Raw genomic sequence first — 16,896 nt, forward strand, 5'->3', positions numbered from 1 at the left:
TGTGTGACAGGCCTAGCTCCAGGGAGGGCATGGACCACACAAAAAAGAAGATAAATTTATGAAAGTTCTCACTTTTATGGGTACATGAATATATGCCCCTCTGTGTAATATTGGACCTGAAAATCTATTCAATTGGTTGAGAAATTTGTTGGTTATCCCAGATTTGGGATTAGAGTATTCCAATTGTACTGAGCTTAAATAAAGCAATCTTAAAATTATTACCTGGTTGTTGTTCTGATAAAGAGCCAATGCAACCTGAACAAAGATATAGATCACAAATCCATGTATGATTGTGTCTCTCACCGCTATCAGAATTAATAATGAATACTTTATTAAATGAATATAATTTCTGAAAAGAGGTTCGAGTACAGAATCTAATCCTATCAGTGTTGGGTTACATTGACTTAAATCCTGCAAAATACCGCATACACTGTTTAATTTAGTCTGGAAATTATAAGCTAAGCCGCCGACAGTGACCAATGTAAAAGCAAATGTAAGCAGAATTATATTTATTAATCCCGCAGTGATCCACTGATACATTAGCAACCATCCACAACTTTCCACTCAATTAATTTCCCGACTTGTTGCACTGACCATATGAGGTCTATCACAATACCAATGGTAACATGTCAAAGACGATATTAAGGTTTTTAGAAAAGAAACGAACTGAAAGATATAATCAGTTATTTCAATATATTGACAATTTTCAAGGTAAGCAGATAGTAAATTATAATTTTTCAAGTGAATAGTGGTGATCAATATAATGTGTTCTGGTTTAACAATACCAGACATGTACAATTTATACTTTAATAATTATTTAAGAATTGAAAGAAAATGATATGATAAAATGATAATTACAGGGTTGTGAGTTCTGCTTTGGAATAGCTTGATCGATAGACAGATTATAAATTAATTTAATTTAATGATGATTATTATAATGTTTATTAACATTGGATATTCCCTGATTGCAATCTGGTCATGACCATTAATTTTCACTAGAATTTATATCACTTGGGGCCCCAATAATATTTACTAGAAGAACAACTCACGTGACTCTGTTTTCCTTTTTCCTTGGTTCGCAAATAATTATTCCTCTGCCATGTGCTGGATTTTCTGGCCTCCAAGTAAAACGTGTTGCTGGTATATTACTCAGCAATTCATGTAGATTCAATCAGGTATTTTACATTAATTATTATTTTCACAAACAAAAGGAACTTTACAATTAACAATTAAGAAACAATTTACGTAAAATTTTTCAACAAAAATGCAAGTTTACTCAGAACGTGTGACTAGGGCAAGGTCAGTGCTAGAGAAGAAAACTCCTTCCACGAATTAAGCTTACAATTCTTTGAATCTCTCTGTTTCTAATTTGCATAGCATGATTGCTATTGGTTGTAGCTGAATGACGTAGTGCACACATCATATTTTTATGAAAAATGGTTCCTTTGTTTACATTCAATTCCCTGACTTACAAGACAAATAAATACATTAAAACATAAATATAATTCAATCATTTCAAAATACAGTTCAATTCCAACAGTGTAGGTAATTATAATAATACATAAAATTACAATAACAGAGATCACAACATTCTGTGTTGCATCTCAACAATTCAAATTTTGGTATCCCTTTCTTTGTCCTCTGATTGGTTGTTCATGCAGAGAGGAATGAATCTAGCAAGATCGCTTCTATTTAATATTTATTTGTTGATAATCCAAACAATAAATGTAATTAAATTGAATAATACCGTTTGTCAATGTAGACTTACATACAAAGAGTATTTGTAACTTTTTGCTATTATTGTACATCAGAATACTATATCTTTTTTATAATTTGTTTTTCAAAAATAAACTCATTTATTGTGCTAATAATTTTGATTAGCTTATTATTATAGATTCCTTTTTTCTATCCTACACAATAACGAAAAATAATAATAAACAAATAAACATGCCATCACATTATATTATACAATATGCAGGTCTAATTGATCTCAACTCTATACTAGTGTTCTAAGCATTCAAACGTTTTAGGTTAGGTTTACCACAACATTCCCATAACTTATAAATGTGATTTTAATATAATAATTTTATAATTCATAGAATAAATAATATAATAAGTAATATGAACTCAATTGGTTTACTGGAAGAGACTGATTCAATTTGATATTGTTATCAGTTAATGGTAATGTTGATAATTATTACATTTCGAGATTGTTTGCTGCCTCTGCCTTGATTTTCATAATATGATTTAAAGAACTAGTTTTTTAAGTAGCCACTGAAAAGAATCGTCACAGATGGTAGAGTGATCTTTATTCATCTACTACTACAAGGAATAATTTGGGGACTCGGTCAATTTGGGTTTCTGAAACATGAGCTAGAAAATATAATGTCACTTGCAATCTTTAGAACTATTAATCTCATCACGACTATAACTTTGCACTACACAACATTGTTGTTAATTTCACTGAGATTCATAATAAACAATAGAAAACATCCACAATTCAAACTACTTTGAATAATTTTAAGAAATCGAATCAAACATTTTTAGAAGTTATACACTACTTATATTTCACCACATGTAACATGTTCAATTAGGGCCTTCGAGGCCCCAGGCTACCTCTAGATTTTTATCTGATGCCAGCCGCAGCTTGATTGGAACTGATCTTTCCCACACAAATCATGTTCCCCTTCCACCAACGAGATGATGGTCTATGTGGAGGCAGAGCACAATTCCGTGGGAAAGGAAAGTGCAAGTTTGAAATATTCCCAAATACAGGAGTAGTATTTTCCATTGCTAATGGAAATATGTATCCGTGAGAATACTTCAACCCTGCAAAAAATTTGGGTCTTCCCGGACTCAAGTTAGCAAAATCTTAATGTGAGAAAATTTATTTTTCAAAAGAAAATAAATTTCTCATGACCAAAAAATCACACACATGAAGAGAGGTAGCCAATGACAGGCACATGAAGAGAGGTAGCCAGCGACAGGCACATGAAGAGAGGTAGCCAATGACAGGCACATGAAGAGAGGTAGCCAATGACAGGCACATGAAGAGAAAATGGGGCAGTGCTATTGAACTGTGATCAGCATCTTTCTCCTGTGTATGTCTCTAGATGAGTGATTTCTGTCTTGCTTTGTATTCACAGAAATATCAGCTGAGGGGTCTCATCCAGTGTGTGTCTTTAGATGTCTAAAAATAGTTGATTTTTGTTTTGCTTTGTAATCAAAGAAATATCAGCTGAAGGGCCTCATCCAGTGTGTGTCTTTAGATGTCTAAAAATAGTTGATTTTTGTTTTGCTTTGTAATCAAAGAAATATCAGCTGAAGGGCCTCATCCAGTGTGTGTCTTTAGATGTCTAAAAATAGTTGATTTTTGTTTTGCTTTGTAATCAAAGAAATATCAGCTGAAGGGCCTCATCCAGTGTGTGTCTTTAGATGTCTAAAAATAGTTGATTTTTGTTTTGCTTTGTAATCAAAGAAATATCAGCTGAAGGGCCTCATCCAGTGTGTGTCTTTAGATGTCTAAAAATAGTTGATTTTTGTTTTGCTTTGTAATCAAAGAAATATCAGCTGAAGGGCCTCATCCAGTGTGTGTCTTTAGATGTCTAAAAATAGTTGATTTTTGTTTTGCTTTGTAATCAAAGAAATATCAGCTGAAGGGCCTCATCCAGTGTGTGTCTTTAGATGTCTAAAAATAGTTGATTTTTGTTTTGCTTTGTAATCAAAGAAATATCAGCTGAAGGGCCTCATCCAGTGTGTGTCTTTAGATGTCTAAAAATAGTTGATTTTTGTTTTGCTTTGTAATCAAAGAAATATCAGCTGAAGGGCCTCATCCAGTGTGTGTCTTTAGATGTCTAAAAATAGTTGATTTTTGTTTTCAGTTAATGGTAATGTTGATAATTATTACATTTCGAGATTGTTTGCTGCCTCTGCCTTGATTTTCATAATATGATTTAAAGAACTAGTTTTTTAAGTAGCCACTGAAAAGAATCGTCACAGATGGTAGAGTGATCTTTATTCATTTACTACTACAAGGAATAATTTGGGGACTCGGTCAATTTGGGTTTCTGAAACATGAGCTAGAAAATATAATGTCACTTGCAATCTTTAGAACTATTAATCTCATCACGACTATAACTTTGCACTACACAACATTGTTGTTAATTTCACTGAGATTCATAATAAACAATAGAAAACATCCACAATTCAAACTACTTTAAATAATTTTAAGAAATCGAATCAAACATTTTTAGAAGTTATACACTACTTATATTTCACCACATGTAACATGTTCAATTAGGGCCTTCGAGGCCCCAGGCTACCTCTAGATTTTTATCTGATGCCAGCCGCAGCTTGATTGGAGCTGATCTTTCCCACCCAAATCATGTTCCCCTTCCACCAACGAGATGATGGTCTATGTGGAGGCAGAGCACAATTCCATGGGAAAGGAAAGTGCAAGTTTAAAATATTCCCAAATACAGGAGTAGTATTTTCCATTGCTAATGGAAATATGTATCCGTGAGAATACTTCAACCCTGCAAAAAATTTGGGTCTTCCCGGACTCAGTTAGCAAAATCTTAATGTGAGAAAATTCATTTTTCAAAAGAAAATAAATTTCTCATGACCAAAAAATCACACTCATGAAGAGAGGTAGCCAATGACAGGCACATGAAAAGAGGTAGCCAGCGACAGGCACATGAAGAGAGGTAGCCAATGACAGGCACATGAAGAGAAAATGGGGCAGTGCTATTGAACTGTGATCAGCATCTTTCTCCTGTGTATGTCTCTAGATGAGTGATTTCTGTCTTGCTTTGTATTCACAGAAATATCAGATGAGGGGTCTCCTCCAGTGTGTGTCTTTAGATGTCTAAAAATAGTTGATTTTTGTTTTGCTTTGTAATCAAAGAAATATCAGCTGAAGGGCCTCATCCAGTGTGTCTCTCTAGATGTCTACTGATAGTTGATTTCTGTTTTGTTGTGTTATCACAGAGATCACAGCTTAATGGTCTTTCTCTCCTGTGTGTGTCCTTAGATGAGTGATGAGATTTGATTTCCATTTTGCTTTGTAGTCACACAAATCACAGCTAAAGGGACTTTCACCTGTGTGTGACTTTAGATGAGTGATGAGATCTGATTTCCGTTTTGCTTTGTAGTTACACAAATCACAGCTGAAGGATCTTTCACCTGTGTGTGACTTTAGATGAGAGATGAGGTTTGATTTCCGTGTAGCTTTGTAGTCACAAAAATCACAGCTGAAGGGTCTATCTCCTGTATGTGTCTTTAGATGTACAGTGAGTGCTGATTTACCTGTTGCTTTGTAATCACAAAAATCACAGCTGAAGGGTCTATCTTCTGTGTGTGTCCTTAGATGATTGATGAGATGTGATTTCTGTGTTGCTTTGTAATCACACAAATCACAGCTGAAGGGTCTTTCACCTGTGTGTGACTTCAGATGAGTGATGAGATGTGATTTCCGTTTTGCTTTGTAGTTACACAAATCACAGCTGAAGGATCTTTCACCTGTGTGTGACTTTAGATGAGAGATGAGGTGTGATTTCCGTGTTGCTTTGTAGTCACAAAAATCACAGCTGAAGGGTCTTTCACCTGTGTGTGTCCTTAGATGACTGATGAGAAGTGAATTCCATGTTGTTTTGTAGTCACATAAGTCACAGCTGAAGGATCTTTCACCTGTGTGTGACTTTAGATGAGAGATGAGGTGTGATTTCTGTTTTGCTTTGTAGTTACACAAATCACAGCTGAAGGGTCTTTCACCTGTGTGTTTCCTTAGATGAGTGATGAGATGTGATTTCTGATATGTTTTGTAGTCACAGAATTTACAAGCATGTTTTCCAGCTGTGTGTATTATTCTGCAATGAAGATTCAATTCTCTAGTGCTGCTGAAAGCTTTACCACACAATTGACACTTTGTTAATTCACCATCACTTGCTGCATCAATTACATTCTTCCTTGCATTTTCAATTAGTAAGTCCTCCTCATTGCCAATTTTTTCAGAATCTTTCATGGTAGTGTTTCCAGGAGTTGCATCAACAGACCTATTGGAGCTTGAACATTCTTGTTCCTCAAAGTATGGTAGACACAATCCAGATGACACATTCTCACTTTCATAATTTTCAGGTACTACATCAGAAGAAAAACCTTCAGTTTGCATCAATGCATCTGAATGGTCTGTTTTGAAAGATTGTTGTTCCTCCTTAACTTTGGTTTCAAATTTTATGTGTTCTATAACTGAGGTGTCAGAATCCAGTCTATCTGAGGAGAGAGAATAGATGCTTTCAATCCGCAGACAGGTGTCACTCTCTTGCTTTATTTCTCCACTTCTCACTTCAACTTCTACTCCAAGTTGTTGTTGTTCTTCTTCTTCATCTTCTTCAATTAGTTCCTCTGGTTTGATCCGAATTATTTCAATGGGATGTTTTGAGTAATTGTGGTCCAAGTATACACTTTGATTATCCACATTGAGTTGGATGTGATACTTATCTTCAATGGTGTCTTGATGTTGATCTGGTTCATGGATTGGCCAATCCCAGTTGTCCATGTATGGTCCTTGATGTTGTGAATGAAGCATTGACCTTGAGTTGTCTTGACCTTGAGCATCCAAGTACTGCATCTGAACTGGACTAAATCCACTGTGGCTTCCACACTCTTCTCCCTATAAACAAGTCAGTGGCTGAGTTAGTCACATTTGGTGGAGTATTTGGACAAATAAGTTACTATTATTCCATGGCTTTCAACAGATTTAATGATCTTGAATTTGATGAATGAAATATCTATGAATGGATTCATTAGAGTACTGGACTGATGAGCTACTATTTCATAGTTGATAACATAATGAATGGACTCTGTTTGAAGGAAGAATGAAAACAGAATGCCAAAAATAGTGTTCAAAGAAAAACTTTACTTTGGAAGTAAAAGGGGCAGACCGAGAATATGATGGGAAAATGAGATCAGGGATTATTTCTAGAGAATAGAGAAGATTCACAGAATAAGGATATGCATGGAGGAATGTTGTGGAGGAGGCCAAAGCACTCAATGGGCTGTGAAACTAGAAAAAATTAATGAAATTTCTATGAATGGATTTGGTGTAGTATTTAGACTCTTGTAAGCTACAACTATTTCATGACATATGACAGACTTAATAAACTTGGAAATGAATTGATTTGAAGGAGTATTTGGACATATGTAGAACAATTATTTGATGGTTAGGGAGTTTTTATTTTTTCATAGTTTTAGATCAGAAACAAGAAAAACAGGATAAAACATATTTGAACTATCTTAACATATTAAAAGATATTAGAGAATAATTGGTTTTACAGGTTATGTTAGTCAGACTTGGTTCTTGATTTTCACGCAACTTACTATATGAAGTGGGCAACTTACTTCTGAATCCATTGCAGTTGAAATGATATCACTATTTCATTTTTAATTTTATATACCTACTAAAGGGCAACAGTATTCAAAATCTATCTAAATGAACAAAATACCAGCAAAATACTTTTTCGGAGTTAATCAGCACAGCATCAACAAACAATATATCGATATTATGATATATCGATAATTTTTCTCTGATCTATCACTGAAATATAATCGATTATTGGTCGATATCGATATCTTCCGATTTTTGGAGTGTCATTCGAAATGCCATTAATACTTTCCATTGGAACAATACTGACTGTTAGTTGTGAATCTTCCTGTAGTGTTATTGTTTTAGAAGGGAGTTTTTTTCCCAAGTAGTATGTTAGTTGGGCAAACCAATACCCTGTGTTCTTTACCAGGAGTTTTCCCTATATTAACATTCCATTTATCACCTGGTTGCAATCCTTGTTGCAGTGTGCTATGCTTGGCAGTCTCTTCAGACTGATTAGTCCTCGAGACCTATGTGAGTTCCACTTCTGGCCTTCTTTTGGGTCCTTCCGCTGAGGAAGAGGTGGCCAAGTTGTCTCTAGGGCGCCCGGCCATGCTTGACTCAGCCTCTTGACCCACATTTGTGCCTGGAGTTTCACCCATCTCTGGTCTCTTGGGTTTCTCTTTTTGCCCCTCCGAAATTCTGCAGGGTCAAAATCGTCACCTCTCCCAAGAAGTTTTACCTAAATGGCCGCCCTTCTTTGAACAGTGGTGAGTTTTGGCCTCTCCAACCACAAACTTGTGACCTACGTGAGTTTCACTCCTGGCCTTCTTTGTAGGTCCTTCTGCTGAGAGGGGGCGCCAAACTGCCTCTAGGGCACCCGGCCACCCTCGACTTGACCCACATTTGTGCCTGGAGTTTCACCCATCTCTGGTCTCTTAGGTTTTTCTTTTTGCCCCTCCAAAACTGCCCTGATGGGGCAGATCTCGTGGATTTGAAGGCAATGCAACTTCTGGAGTTGCCTTGAGGTCCATTTTGGTCGCCTCCTATGACAAGCATGGATACTGTGGGTGAATTCTGGTTTCCAACACATTCTTGAGTACAATGATTGACTCAAAGCTTCCCCAACCCACAGAGGGGGGAAGTGTTACTGATACTGACTTCCAACTTTCAGTATTCCTTATAAATAGACTTGCTAACTTGAAAGGTGAGCATCTCTGGACAAAACATCGAAGACTTCATTTAAATGTACAGTACTTACTTGTAAATTGTTTTTTTTTTCTGTTAGGGCTACAATTGAATACAAATAAGCAGGATTCACTCAATTTTGACAGAATAATAAATAATTATATGACAATTATTTGATGCTTCCTGGTCATAAAGATATTGTATTTTAAAATAGGCCTACAAAATTAACTGATTTAGGCCTGATTTTTACTCCAATGTTAAAAATTTTTCCCAGTGCAAAGAATAATAAGTCATAAATAATTATCGTGCCATTATTAGTAGGCTACTGTAGTATAGTTCTTTCAATTCATAATAAGCCAAAAGAAATCATTATAAAACATATTTGAACTATCTTAACATAAATTAAAAGATATTAGAGAATAATTGGTTTTACAGGTTATGTTAGTCAGACTTGGTTCTTGATTTTCACGCAACTTACTATATGAAGTGGGCAACTTACTTCTGAATCCATTGCAGTTGAAATGATATCACTATTTCATTTTTAATTTTATATACCTACTAAAGGGCAACAGTATTCAAAATCTATCTAGATGAACAAAATACCAGCAAAATACTTTTTCGGAGTGATACAGCACAGCATCAACAAACATTAATATATCGATATTATGATATATCGATAATTTTTCTCTGATCTATCACTGAAATATAATCGATTATTGGTCGATATCGATATCTTCCGATTTTTGGAGTGTCATTCGAAATGCCATTAATACTTTCCATTGGAACAATACTGACTTTATGTTGTGAATCTTCCTGTAGTGTTATTGTTTTAGAAGGGAGTTTTTTTCCCAAGTAGTATGTTAGGCAAACCAATACCCTGTGTTCTTCACCAAGAGTTTTCCCTATATTAACATTCCATTTATCACCTGGTTGCAATTCTTGTTGCAGTGTGCTATGCTTGGCAGTCTCTTCAGTCTGATTAGTCCTCGAGACCTATGTGAGTTCCACTCCTGGCCTTCTTTTAGGTCCTTCCGCTGAGGAAGAGGTGGCCAAGTTGTCTCTAGGGCGCCCGGCCATGCTTGACTCAGCCTCTTGACCCACATTATTTGTGCCTGGAGTTTCACCCATCTCTGGTCTCTTGGGTTTCTCTTTTTGCCCCTCCGAAATTCTGCAGGGTCAAAATCGTCACCTCTCCCAAGAAGTTTTACCTAAATGGCCGCCCTTCTTTGAACAGTGGTGAGTTTTGGCCTCTCCAACCACAAACTTGTGACCTACGTGAGTTTCACTCCTGGCCTTCTTTGTAGGTCCTTCTGCTGAGACAGGGGGCGCCAAACTGCCTCTAGGGCGCCCGGCCACCCTCGACTTGACCCACATTTGTGCCTGGATTTTCACCCATCTCTGGTCTCTTGGGTTTTTCTTTTTGCCCCTCCAAAACTGCCCTGATGGGGCAGATCTCGTGGATTTGAAGGCAATGCAACTTCTGGAGTTGCCTTGAGGTCCATTTTGGTCGCCTCCTATGACAAGCATGGATACTGTGGGTGAATTCTGGTTTCCAACACATTCTTGAGTACAATGATTGACTCAAAGCTTCCCTAACCCACAGAGGGCGGAAGTGTTACTGATACTGACTTCCAACTTTCAGTATTCCTTATAAATATACTTGCTAACTTGAAAGGTGAGCATCTCTGGACAACACATCTAAGACTTCATTTAAATGTACTAACTTGTAAATTGTCTTTTCTTGAGTTAGGCCAACAATATTGAATACAAATAGAAATTGAAATCTTAAGTTCCCTATTAAAAATTGTTCAGGCTACTCACATGTTTCAGCTATATGATGCCATTAAGTGAAATGTATTTACTTGTAAATGTTTCTCTGTGCAACCTTACCTTGTCCAATATACTCAATCCATATAATGTGATTCACATTATAAAGTCAGTGGAAATGATAGGACCACAGAGTTGCCGATTCTCTGTTACCACTGTCTTCTATTTAGTGGATAGCTGTGTTCAAGTCATCCCCATATATCTGATGTAATATTAATTTTTAATAATAATCAACTCTATCTTAAATTAAATGTATGAATTCAGGGCTACTTTCTTGTATTTATAAAATGGAATCATAGTACATTTCAAGATTAATAAAACAATAATACAAATTGTAACATAACTACTGGTTTTGGTGATCACACCATTGTCAGGTTATAAATGTTTACTAATAGTTTTGTAATTTTGAATAACATCTTTTGGCATCTGTCTATCTATCAACTGATTTATTTGAGATTTTTTAGTTTTACATTTTTTTAGAAAATTGGGTTATGATTTTCATAACCTTATACCTCATAACATTCTTATACATCACCACTAAGGAGAATCATGACCCATTTTCGAAAAAAATTAAAACTAAAACATCTCAAATGAATCAGTTGATAGATAGGGGGGCAGCTGCTAAAATATTTTACTTGAAGATGTTATTCAAAATTACAAAACTATTAGTAAACATTTATAACCTGACAATGTTGTGATCACCAAAACTACTAGTTAGTTACAATTTGAATTATTGTTTTATTAATTTAAAGGTTACTATAAGTCTATTCTATTTTAAATATCTACATAGAATTGAGTTAGGTAGCATTTAATATGTGTGTGAAATATCTCACAATTCAAACATACATAATACACTTATTCTATCCATTCTGCTATAATTTTAATACTATAGTGAGGTCCATGTTATAATGGCAATGTTTGATTAGCAATGGTATTGCTATTCTTGTCTTTCATCCAACAAAGTGGAAAGCACTATCTCTTTCTCGCTTTGCTCTGTTGCCAGATTGTCTTTTAACAATGTAGAATAAAAAAAATTTATGTTTATTATAAAAATTCATTATGAAATTATTGAAAATATAATTTCTTGCTTAATAAAATGAAATTGATTATTATAAATGAGGATGACCAGTTGATATTACATTAATGAACCTGTATCAACTACCATCTATAGAAGGCATTGACAAGACAGAGGATCAGCAACGTTTTTCTCCTATCTTTCTCCACTGCCATTATAACGTGGACCTCACTATAGATTTTGTTCTTCAATTTGCTATTTAGTTATCTGGCACTAGATTGTCAGTATATTGAATTGAAACCTGATGAAATTGTCTGGACATACATAAATGAGCAACTTTATTCATTGATACAATTGTAATCATTGATACAATACATTGATACAATTGATAAAATTCATTGATACAATTGTCAACTAAACATGAATGATTGGAAAAGGAACAAACAAGGAGCTTAAAGCTTAAAACTTTACCTCTCTCAATTTTTGATAGATAGTCCAAATACGTTATGTTTATCACTTTATAAGTTTTGTTAAATCTTGAGTCCATAATACATAAAAACTAGAAACTTGGAATTAAGATATGTTGAAAACAAATCCAAAATTTCACAATATCATCACTGATAACTATAGGCTACTAATTGAAAGATTCAAAATTGTAGAGAAACGAAGACTGGTGATAGAAAGTCAAGTTGAAGGGAGCAAGAGTGTGTTTTTCAAGATGGCTTCAAAGATCTTAAAGTAAAAATCTGTGGTTGAATGCTAAAGTTAAAATGTTGCACTATGTTTTACCAGTGTTGTTATATGGAGTAGAAACATTGACACTGACAGGAGCTGCAAGCAGGCATATGAGATGTGGCTGTATAAGAGGATTTTGAGAGTTGGGATGGGTCAGGTCACTAATACCAAAATTCTGACAAGAATGAGAACTGCTGAATAGTGTATAAGCGAGAGAGTTGCAGTACTTGGTGCATATTATAATAATGAATGCCATAAATGCCTAACCTAACCATCATTGTTATGATATACAGTGCATAATGCAATGAAGGAGAGAGATCATCAGAATAAGAGTTTCGCGGCTGAAAGATGAGAGGGTACAGTTTTCCATGAATACTGCAGAGTTGTTTCATGCAGCTGAGGATAGAGTGAAGCTAGCCACCATGGTAGCCAATGACAGGTACATGAAGAGAGGTAGCCTATGACAGGCACATGGAAAGAAAATGGGGCAGTGCTATTGAACTGTGATCAGCATCTTTCTCCTGTGTATGTCTCTAGATGAGTGATGAGATGTGATTTCAGTGTTGCTTTGTAGTCACAGAAATCACAGCTGAAGGGTCTTTCACCTGTGTGTGACTTTAGATGACTGATGAGATGTGATTTCCGTGTTGCTTTGTAATCACAGAGATCACAGCTGAAGGGTCTTTCTCCTGTGTGTGTCCTTAGATGAGTGATGAGATGTGATTTCAGTGTTGCTTTGTAGTCACAGAAATATCAGCTAAAGGGTCTAATCCAGTGTGTGTCTTTAGATGTCTACTAAGAGTTGATTTCCGTGTTGCTTTGTAATCACAGAAATCACAGCTGAAGGGTCTTTCTCCCGTGTGTGTCCTTAGATGAGTGATAAGATGTGATTTCCGTGTTGCTTTGTAATCACAGAAATCACAGCTGAAGGGTCTTTCACCTGTGTGTGACTTTAGATGATTGATGAGATCTGATTTCAGTGTTGCTTTGTAGTCACAGAGATCACAGCTGAATGGTCTTTCTCCCGAGTGTTTCCTTAGATGATTGATGAGATTTGATTTCTGTGTTGCTTTGTAATCACAGAAATCACAGCTGAAGGGTCTTTCACCCGTGTGTGACTTTAGATGAGTGATAAGATATGATTTCTGTTTTGCTTTGTAGTCACAGAAATCACAGCTGAAGGGTCTTTCACCTGTGTGTGTCCTTAGATGAGTGATGAGTTGTGATTTCCATTTTGTTTTGTAGTTACAGAATTTGCAAGCATAATGTTTTCCAGCTGTGTGTATTCTGCAATGAAGATTAAATTCTTTAGTGCTGCTGAATTCATCACCACACAATTGACACCTTGTTAATTCACTATCACTTGCTGCATCAATCACATTCTCCCTTGCATTTTCGATTAGTAAGTCCACCTCATTGCCAATTTTTCCAGAATCTTTCATCATAAAGTTTCCAGGAGTTGCATCAACAGACCTATGGGAGCCTGAACCTTCTTGTTCTGCAAAGTATGGTATGTACAGTCCAGATGATACACTTTCACTCTCATAATTCTCAGATACTCCATCAGAAGAAAAACCTTCAATTTGCATCAATGCATCTGAATGGTCTGTTTCAAAAGATTGTTGTTCCTCCTTAATTTTACCAGTTTCAAATTTTATTTGTTCAATAACAGAGGGGTCAGAGTTTAGTCTATCTGAGGAGAGAGAATAGATGCTTTCAATCTGCAGACAGGTGTCACTCTCTTGCTTTATTTCTCCACTTCTCACTTCAACTTCTACTCCAAGTTGTTGTTGTTCTTCTTCTTCATCTTCTTCAATTAGTTCCTCTGGTTTGATCCAAATTATTTCAATGGGATGTTTGGAGTAATTGTGGTTCAAGTATACACTTTTATTATCCACATTGAGTTGGATGTGATGCTTATCTTCAATGGTGTCTTGATGTTGATCTGGTTCATGGATTGGCCAATCACAGTTGTCCATGTCTGGTCCTTGATGTTGTGAATGGGGCAGTGATCTTGAGTTGTCTTGAACTTGACCATCCAAGTAGTCTGGCTGCATCTGAACTGGACTGAATCCACTGTGGCTTCCACACTCTTCTCCCTGTAAACAAGTCAATGGCTGAGTTGGTCACATTTGGAATTCAAGTTTCAATAGCCTCAAAAGTATTTAATTAAATTGAAAAATCAAATTACAAAGTTTTGTGAATTCTACATTGACCTTCAAGATTCAAGATGAATCCAAGAGTTAAACATGTTCAACATCTACAAAACTTGGAGAAGGGTCTTGTGAATTTGAGTTTCTGTTCTTGTAAACTTGTCTTCAAGTTTGCAAAATACATTCATTTTATACAAAACTTGAATTCAAGTAACTTGAATAATGAAAATCTCACTTGAGGATTGCTTTCTTCAAAGATTGTTTGAACTAAACTCAATGAAACAGAGTGCTTATGATTTCAACATTTCTGAGGATTACCCTACTATGAGGTCATGCCTGAAACCTCACACTACTGTACAGTTTGCAGATTAAACCAGGACCAACTGAATGACAAACCCCAACCCTCGATTCAACATGGCATGGGTCGAGAACTTAGACCAGTTATAGAATAGACACCCTGGGAAGTCTAGCCTCTGAAGCCAACATCTACTGCCATATTGCCAAATCGTGACATCATCATCGGATAGGAAACTTTCAGATAGTGTCCATTTCAAAAGGTTGTAAATTATTATTCATTAAAATGATAAACTCCCGTTGTGATCCCGCTGAAATAGAAACAATCTGCTATGGAAAACAACGTGAACAAACTCTACAGAAAAGTTTTCTATCTAATGCTGACATCACGATTTGGTGATAGGCCTATGGCAGTAGATGTTGGCTTTATTGACTTCCAGTGTGAATAATTATACAATCGGCCGTGTCTATTCTATAACTTGTCTAAGGTGAAGAAAAAATACCATACTTTATAAACCAGATGGTTACCAAAAGACTCAACTCCTATTTGTACCAATCTATCAGCTGATCAAATTTTGTCAACTGGTTTATGCAGTATTTATTTTAAACCGGCGCCATCTTGAATTAATAGTTGGGGTCTATTCTATAGTTGATCTTGATTATACCTTCTGATATAGTGAGGTCCATGTTATAAAAATGACCATACATTAGAACTATGAATAGATGAATTAACCCAGCAAGTGCTCCTGGAAAACACTGAATAATAGCTTTTAATGACAGTGATTCCACCTTTTAAAATTTATGATGAAATAAATTCATGGATGAAATACCTGCATTGTTTTGAGAGAGATTTATGTATTTACAGTTTGGTATTCATTTTCAAATCACTTAGTTCTACTTATAATGTTGTAGATAATCATCATTTCAGATTAAGCAATTAATTTATTGATTATTTTGTTTCATTAAACTTGTTTCTCTAAATGTAGAACTAAAAATTACTTTATGCAGTACATTTTGGAAGAGTTAAGTGAACCAAACAGTCGAGAAGTAGGCCTACTGACCACAGAAATAAATGAATTGTTCATGGTATCCAAAAATATGTTGTTCACCAACAAGTTCTTTTGACCTTTGAGCACACTGATTAATCCCAATTCCTGCATGGAGATTTATTTATCCAATCAATCATTCAGAATTACACAACTTACAGATTGATGCTAATAATAATTCAACTGATTGTTGGTTTATTGGAATTTCTCATATGATATTACTTTCTCATTATTGGAGAGTTCCTTCCCAAAAAATATAATTGAAAACTTATACAGATTACAATCAATTTCAGAATTCACTTTGCAAAGTTTTTTTATAATGAATAATAAATTATCTATAACTTTTTGATTTCAGGCCTAGTGGTGTACCAGCCAGAAGTAGAGGATGACAAAGAAAATCAACTATGAATAATATTCCATGGATATGATTCATGTATGATGTAGTAGCCTACAGAAGAAAGAGATGGACTAATCTAAGAAATATATTCATTTTTTCAGTACATCTTGATGTGTTTATTTCATGTTATTCATAATAATATCTTCTTTTTCTGATCGCTCCTGCTAACTGCTTCAATTCAGGTAGTTTTGAAGAAAACAGCCAGTGACATGAAATTAATAAAATGAGTTTTGATGGTTTATACTTGAGGGATTTTTAAAACTATATCTAACCCAAAAGCATCGAACTCTTATTAACAACTTTATTGGTTCTGTATGGCTTCTGCTTTTTTTTGAACTAATAAAATTATTTAACATTGATGACTGGCAAATGCTATAGGTAACACGTAATTAAATAATAGACCAGAATTGGATATAAAATAGGGTATCACAATTATGTATTGTATTAAGAATTAAGTAATAGTACTCATGTACTGCATTGAAGGGGTAATAATTCTTTGAATATGAAAAATAATTCAAGCAAAAGATGAAATTGGATTTGGCCATTGATGCTATACAATGATATACAGTATATTATACCATAGAGAAGAGATGGCGATATCAGTTTTCTCTGAATATATACTACTTCCTTTACTATAAAAAAATGCAATCTATATTATTATTATTCGATCCATATTATTAATTTAAAACATCCAATACTTTGGTCATAGCTTAGGAATTTACCTAACATTGAATAGGCCTTAAATGTAGCCTATCCGACTTTTTGTCGGAACACAACCTCACTTTTCCAAGGGTTGGATTACTGCTAGGTTGTAGGTCACAGATTCCCATAGCAAGGATTGAATAGATCTAGAGTTTTCTTTAGTATATATTTTAAAT

General features: G+C 35.1%; 2 protein-coding genes across 5 annotated transcripts; both read right to left on the bottom strand.

Moving 5' to 3' along the window:
- Window positions 1–676: 676 nt before the first annotated feature.
- On the bottom strand, window positions 677–15,261 carry LOC120354245 (zinc finger protein OZF-like). Of its 3 annotated transcripts, none has more exons than XM_039441116.1 (2): window positions 12,834–15,261; window positions 677–3,113 (listed from the first exon to the last, which is right to left on the bottom strand). In XM_039441116.1, the coding sequence occupies exon 1, from the start codon at window positions 14,183–14,185 to the stop codon at window positions 12,854–12,856; it is 1,332 nt and encodes a 443-aa protein (XP_039297050.1). In that variant the 5' UTR covers window positions 14,186–15,261; the 3' UTR covers window positions 677–3,113; window positions 12,834–12,853. The 3 variants fall into 3 exon arrangements, with proteins under 3 accessions (XP_039297050.1, XP_039297052.1, XP_039297051.1); XM_039441118.1 differs by lacking the exon at window positions 677–3,113 and adding an exon at window positions 11,562–12,679 and having other exon boundaries at window positions 12,848–15,261; XM_039441117.1 differs by lacking the exon at window positions 677–3,113 and adding an exon at window positions 11,562–12,665.
- On the bottom strand, window positions 3,893–9,319 carry LOC111045869 (gastrula zinc finger protein XlCGF57.1-like). Of its 2 annotated transcripts, none has more exons than XM_039441109.1 (2): window positions 9,051–9,319; window positions 3,893–6,670 (listed from the first exon to the last, which is right to left on the bottom strand). In XM_039441109.1, exons 1-2 carry the CDS (start codon window positions 9,060–9,062, stop codon window positions 5,000–5,002), a joined length of 1,683 nt encoding a protein of 560 aa, XP_039297043.1. In that variant the 5' UTR covers window positions 9,063–9,319; the 3' UTR covers window positions 3,893–4,999. The 2 variants fall into 2 exon arrangements, with proteins under 2 accessions (XP_039297043.1, XP_039297042.1); XM_039441108.1 differs by lacking the exon at window positions 9,051–9,319 and adding an exon at window positions 7,399–7,935.
- Window positions 15,262–16,896: the final 1,635 nt, after the last annotated feature.

This window comes from Nilaparvata lugens, chromosome 14, assembly GCF_014356525.2.
Source record: "Nilaparvata lugens isolate BPH chromosome 14, ASM1435652v1, whole genome shotgun sequence".
Lineage (NCBI taxonomy): Eukaryota > Metazoa > Arthropoda > Insecta > Hemiptera > Delphacidae > Nilaparvata > Nilaparvata lugens.

Bases quoted from the DNA above. Each gene is read 5' to 3' on its own strand.
- LOC120354245 (XM_039441116.1), bottom strand. From the start codon at position 14,185: ATGCAGCCAGACTACTTGGATGGTCAAGTTCAAGACAACTCAAGATCA.